This window comes from Phalaenopsis equestris, unplaced genomic scaffold (assembly GCF_001263595.1).
Source record: "Phalaenopsis equestris unplaced genomic scaffold, ASM126359v1 Scaffold000151, whole genome shotgun sequence".
NCBI classification, from domain to species: domain Eukaryota; kingdom Viridiplantae; phylum Streptophyta; class Magnoliopsida; order Asparagales; family Orchidaceae; genus Phalaenopsis; species Phalaenopsis equestris.
In genome coordinates this window covers 835,440-842,147 of record NW_018164593.1, presented here as the reverse complement: position 1 = coordinate 842,147, position 6,708 = coordinate 835,440, and the positions used below count along the sequence as shown (strand labels likewise).

Genomic DNA, 6,708 nt, shown 5'->3' with positions numbered 1-6,708 from the left:
ATATTAGCACTTGTAATATTTCAGAGTTAAGTTTCACGCCACCATTTTCATCAGCTCCTCATTTCTCTTCTGTAACCCTTCCTTCACTCCTTTCAACTCCCTCACCACCGCTGCAGCTGTTTGCACTATCGAATTCTTATCCGCCTGCATGTAAACATATTTGATAATTCAAAGCAAAAATAAATCAGATATTGTTCTAAATTAGAATGCAATGCAAATTTGGTTTAATTCAAAAAACAAATTCAGCAACTTAATTTAAACCAGTTATGATCAGCATACCACAATTGGGGGCATTTGCAGACAACTCAATTCCTATAGTCTTACATTTGTAACATCTAAATTTTATTTTTTAGATTTATACCAACCAATTCCTTACATCACATAAAAAATATCACAAATTTAACTTTTCGAATGTCAAATATACCTTTTCATGAATAGTTAAGATGGTATATACGTAAAAAATTGAAGTTTTAGTTTTACATGTCTAAATACACAGGAACTAAGCAGCATGTATGTAAATCTTCCAAATTTTGTTCCTTTAAATGCTTTTGCTCCATCAAATTGGACAAGTTAGACAATTCCTTCTGCAAATTTCACAAATTTTTGAAAATGCCACACTCATATCAATATAAAAGCAACTCCTTTAGACTCAAGACATTAAAACTTAATCACATTAACCATTAATTACTGTAATTGCAATGTATCAATACCTTTGTCCGAGCAGAGAGCATAGCATGTAAATCAGCATAGCTTTGGCTAAGCCTCTCCCTTCTTTGTCTCTCTCGCATCATATGCCTAAACACGCGGCTCCCTTCTCCTCCCTTACTACTTTCAATGCCTCCGCCGCCGCCTCCGCCTTTGCCGGAGCCCGATTGTTTACCTCTCTGAATCCTTCTTAACAACTCAATAATCCGTCGATGAATATTGCGGCCGTCTCCGCCTCGAGCCCGTGACGTCGAGCTCAAAACCCCCGGCAGCACCGCGGAAGTTGGTCCTGTGTATTTGGAGAAAGAACTTGGCCACGTGGCCTGCGATGGAGGACGAGGGAGATGTTGCGTGACGGCGTCGAGGAGATCGACGTTCGACATCGAGCTCAAAACCCCCGGCGGCACCGCGGAAGTTGGTCTTGTGTATTTGGAGAACGAACTCGGCCACGTGGCCTGCGAAGGAGGACGAGAGAGATGTTGCGTGACGGCGTCGAGGAGATCGACGTTGGGATCTTCGGATAAACTCCAGAGAAATTGGAGCTCATCGTGGTCGGAGAAGAAGAAGGGATCCATCTGGTTTTGTGGATTTGGCTGCTTTTGCGCTTAAATAGGGGAGGGGAAAGAGGAGGGGGAGGAATTGACCGGTCTTTTTGAGCATGTGGTCAACGTGATGCTACTGCATGGAAGTCTCGTTGAATTCATGCGTCATGAGAAAGTTCTTCGTTGCGGGGAATCCCCATTTATAAAACGTGCTCGATTTTGATTGATTTTAACACGTGTGGAAATTGATGGATGCTTCGGCTATTGCATTATTCACTTGTTATTTTATTTTGGATCGATTTATCGTGACGTCGAAGAGCTTGACCGGTTGGTGTACGGAGAAAGGTACGTGAGAGCGATTTAGGACCTTCCATTTGCGTTAAGATGCGTGCTGAGCTGGATTTTGTCGCATGATGAATCCAGGGTAGCATCAATGGATTGGGGGCAAATGAATGGCAAAATTTGACTTAATTTTCATATTAAGAAAATATATTTGGTTAAAATATTTGAAATAATTTTTATATAAGATGATTCGAGCTTTAGTTTTAGCAAGATGATTTACTGGTGAAAAGTGCGGTTCAATGAGACAAATCTTATTGCGTGCTAGAAAATTCATGATAATAATATGATAATGTAATATCTTAATATTTTACGAAGATCTAACATACACACATATAAAAAAGAAAATTCAATATTTTTTACTACACAAAAATCACGGGATATAGCCTAGTTAAAACAATTCACTATGTGTTTATAAGTAGAATGATTCCCCATTCACTCTTGTTAGTAAGAACTGAGTTATAATTTTACACCAAAAGCCTGCCTTCACACAAATTTGATTTTCAAGGCACACAACCATTAAGCCAACTTGTCAAATTTGCTATGCTCTAACTTTTAAAGATACAAAATATAATACTTATGCCGATGTGAGACATGTGCTCGTGATCTTTAATTTGCTACAACCAAAATCTTTAATTTCACGTAAAAATATCACTATTTTAACTTTTAAAAAGCGAATTAATTTTTTTCATATATAAATAAGGTGGAAGAAATGTAAAAATGAATTCTCTAGGTATAACTATACACAAACCACCTGAAAAACATTGATATTTACAAATTAAACGCACGTGATTTTCTTGAACTATCAAACTCATGTATTTACGTGCACCACAGTCAAAATATTGAGAATTTGATAAAAGTGACAAATATAGATTGGGGTTATATTTGAGTGGAAATTTAAAAAATGGATGAAGAAATATGTTCAAACTCGTTGGTTTAATAATCGAGTATTTTAAAAAGTATTCAAGGTTGTTTGATTGCTATTAAACAAACATAAACAAGCTCCAATCGAGTCGAGCCATAACATTTTATCTGTCTTTTGAGTTCTAGTTTAATTAATCGATGTTGACCAACAATATCAAATTAATGTCAACATATTTTAACTAAAAAACATCAAATCGATAATGTTACTCCCAAGCTCGAACGAAAATGGTTTATGAAATTTTGGAAAATGATTATTTTATGCCCCATCGGAATTGAGCCGCCATAGTCTCATTGAATTGCTCTCATCAAGATGATTTATTTGACTATAAATATCTTAAATTTGGTGTTCGTTTGAATTTTTAATTGATGATCCAGAGTTTTTAAATATGTCTCAATGGCTTTATTTGAGCTCGATTGGACCCAAATTGAACTATTTTTTGCGTCAATAGTTTTGGCATGTTGGTTTGACTATAAACTTACTGAAAACGGGGCACAAATGATCTTAAATTTTAATTTGAAAAATAATTTATCAGAAATTTCATCTAGATTCGTGCTAGATGACACTTCAAACCTAATGAGGACCAAAAGCTTAATCCTGAGAATTAGGTTTTACTAACTTTATGTTATTCGTTTTGCTAATGGAACATGTCCAAATAAGTGTTAAAAAAGTCATTGTTTGGAACCTTCATCAGAAGGTTGTTTAAGGCCTCTAGAAGATAACATTTCTCTAAAAATATTCTAACTTCGACAAAAAATAAATTAAAAAAATAAGAATAATTTGGGTTGAACTATCAAATCAATTTTCAGTACGATGAATTTATAGTCAGAAAATTTTTTTATGTTTAAAACAAGTGTAATTGGAGGCATTGGATGGGTAAATGGATGATCAAGTGGATTCAAAATCTGACAAGTTTTTAGTCAAATCGAGCATCTCATTGAGTTGAATCCAATGAGCGCAAATTCACTCTATTTGAACATTATTAAGGCACTCGGGTGCTCATAGAATATCATCCGATCAAAGGGATTGCTCGGGGCCATTCAATGAAGTGGTCCGAATTCATGAAATATTTAAAAAGGATGTCACTCACAAAGTCTGTGGATAGACCCACACTTTCTTCATAAAAAGGGGACTTGGGATCTGGACCTATAATAGAAAACTGAAAGAGCTTTGTGCTCTTGAGGGTTCGAGCTCCACCACCACCTGATTGTTGCCAACTTGCTGATGCCACCACCATCACCAAATCATCATCGCTGCTACCCAACCACTGCAGTTGAGCCGCCACCACCGTCGGACAACTGCTGCCTGACCACTTCGTTGACGCATCACTACAGTCGAACCACTATCGTCGTTGCCCAACCACAGTCGATGAGCTACAACTGCCATCGAACCATCATAATTCGGCCACCACCGTCAAGCCTTCGCCATCGTCACCGCCAGACCACCACTGTTGACGTCGGACTGCCGTTGCCGCCACCAAACCTTTGCTGCCCGACCATCACCATCATCGTCACTACCGCCAATATTGACATTAAACTTTATCGCACTCAACCTTTACTGTTGACTCTTCTTCATACTAGTCGGATCTCCACGACTTCCCTAATGAAAATCTCATCCCACTCCTGTTACATTGCTTCTGGCCATTCAAGGTTCGTTAAAGTATTGTAACATGCACCGACTTTGTGGAATCATTTCAACTTGGTCCGAACCTATGATTTTTGCCCTTTCGGGATCTCCACATAAAAAAACTTCTCCATCAATCTCTTTTGTCCTATTTGTGTGCAAAATTTTAATACAACATTAAGACATTAATATACCACACATCGCCACAAGTTTACAAACAGGCAACAATGTTTATTCACAATAGATAAAATGAGCACACAAATTTATACTTGCAGTGTATTAATTAAACAAAGCCTGGTATAACATTAAAATATGAACAATAAAGTATAGCTTATAATTCAGGATAAACTTACAACTGAACCAATAACTATCAATACAATTGATTAAAAAGAATAAAAAATGTTACCATAAATTTAAAAGTAAGAGTACTCACTTTGCTTTTCGATAATTTTGTTTGCAATCACTTGTGCAACAGAATATCTATCAAAAATTACAAAGTATTATTATTGATAAATTAACTAAATGATGTATAGTTATTTATATTGAAATATCTTTAATGTACAATATTTTATCAATTTTGAAGTCTCAGATCAGTTGGTCGGGCATCTGCTTGTCAGTTGTAAATCCCCTCTGGTCTGGGGTTTGATTCCCCATGAGTGTAGGGTGTGGTACTCGAATTCTTGGACACATGAGGGATAGTCAGGGCTCGTATAACTACATTCTTCACTTTAAGGCAGGGGTGAGGAGAAAGAGAAGAAAGTAGCGAGCTACTGACTAAAACATTGCTCTTGATGACAAGTGCAGACGAACAACCCTAAAGCTAAGTACAGCTGTTGTAGCCAAAAACTACATCTTCTGCAGCCAACTGCGATATTTTTTAGCCAAACTACTAATATAAAGTTGTGATTGTCAATTTTTATAACCTAATATTCCCTAATTTTAAAAAGAATGGACATCTGTACTAATAATTTTCTTGTGGATTACCTTGACTGAGTCAGAGCCCGTAGTTTTTTTTTCCTTCTAACGATTTTTTCACATAAAAAATATATATATGGTTAACTCTTACATCTTTTATTTATGTGTGTTTTGATAAATTTTATTGAGCTAATAGATAATATTTCTCGATATTTAGAATTTTCTACCATGCAATAAGCAAAAATTTTTACAATTATAACTATCAAATTTTAGGAATTGTAAGCTTGGGGTGAATTATTCTTTTAAAAGTAACTAAAACAATTTAGAAAATAAATATTTTAAAATTATTTATAATAATAAAGCTTTTCAATTCTTGTATTGCTGTTTTAAATGAAAAAAAAAATTAAGAAAACATTATTTTGTTTTGAAACTATTATTAATGCCAATAACCTAATTATTTTAAATATTTTTAATTATTTAAAGAGGAACTATTTTTTATTGAAGAATAATATATACTCGAGTGTTGAATCCAAGAATGTATGTGGGATCATATCACCTAGGTAGGGTTTATGAAGAGCGAAGAAAACCATACTTGACAGAACTTCTCATTCTACATATTGGTCCTCTAGTAGCTATAATAACATTTAAATAAATGTTCATACAAAAAGAAAAAAAAAAAGACCTGCACAACTCAAAATCATCATGAGATTTGATGTTGTCTGACTAGGGGTGTAAACGAGCCGACCACAGGCGAGCCATGCTCAGCTCGTGTTCGGCTCGTTTATATTTCTTCGTGTTCGGCTCGTTTGCTTAACGAGTCGAACACGAGCTGTTCACGAACAAAGTCCTTTTAACAACTCTAATCATGTAGGATGCAGTCATAAGACAATAAGGGTTTGAGCAAAATTTAAAATTTATTATTTATATTAAAACATCTTTTGAATCTAATTTAATAAATTTAATTCTATTTTCTTAATTAATACTTTAATTGATTATAAATCTTTGTAGTTTTGTAGTCAATTAATTTTTTTTAAAATACTACTCATCAAAGATATATATATAAAATTGATTAGTAGTATTTGGAGCCAAAACGAGCTGAACACCAACAAACAAATCTTAGTTCGTGTTTGGCTCGTTAACTTATCCAATGAGCCGAATACAAGCTTCTTAACAAGTTGAACACAAATTGTTCACGAACAACGGGCCGTTTTGACAGCGCTATGTAGAAAAAGAGTTCTTGCACACGAAGAGAAGTTTATGAAAATGTTTAAAAAAATGACGCTTTTTTATATTATCTAAACAATTAAGGTGGTAATGGGTAGCATATTAGCTATGAATTTAACCCAAATTCAGTCAAACATAAAAAAAAATAAATAAAATTAAATGAAACGCTCCGTTAAATTCATTTCTCGTGTTCAATCTTTCACTTCTTCCATCATTTTTACGACATAAATTTAGACTAAATCCGATTGCAAGCCGAATTTATTCCGACATCGATTTGTTAAATCCAAATTTAAGGAAAATTCTACTAAATATAATTATTTACAGACAAATACAGACAAAACTTATTGAACTCCGGGAGGAAGGCTTCAGGAACGGTTGCTTCCATCATTTGTTTTTACATTTTAGATTCATGATGATAAATGTGTACAATGCATCAAG

At 34.8% G+C, this 6,708-nt stretch overlaps 1 protein-coding gene across 1 annotated transcript; it reads right to left on the bottom strand.

Annotated features, from left to right (window-relative positions):
• Positions 1-33: 33 nt before the first annotated feature.
• On the bottom strand, positions 34-1,280 carry LOC110021888 (transcription factor BHLH148-like). The gene is made up of 3 exons (XM_020720591.1): positions 1,083-1,280; positions 711-950; positions 34-144 (listed from the first exon to the last, which is right to left on the bottom strand). Exons 1-3 carry the CDS (start codon positions 1,278-1,280, stop codon positions 34-36), a joined length of 549 nt encoding a protein of 182 aa, XP_020576250.1.
• Between the last annotated feature and the right edge of the window lie 5,428 nt (positions 1,281-6,708).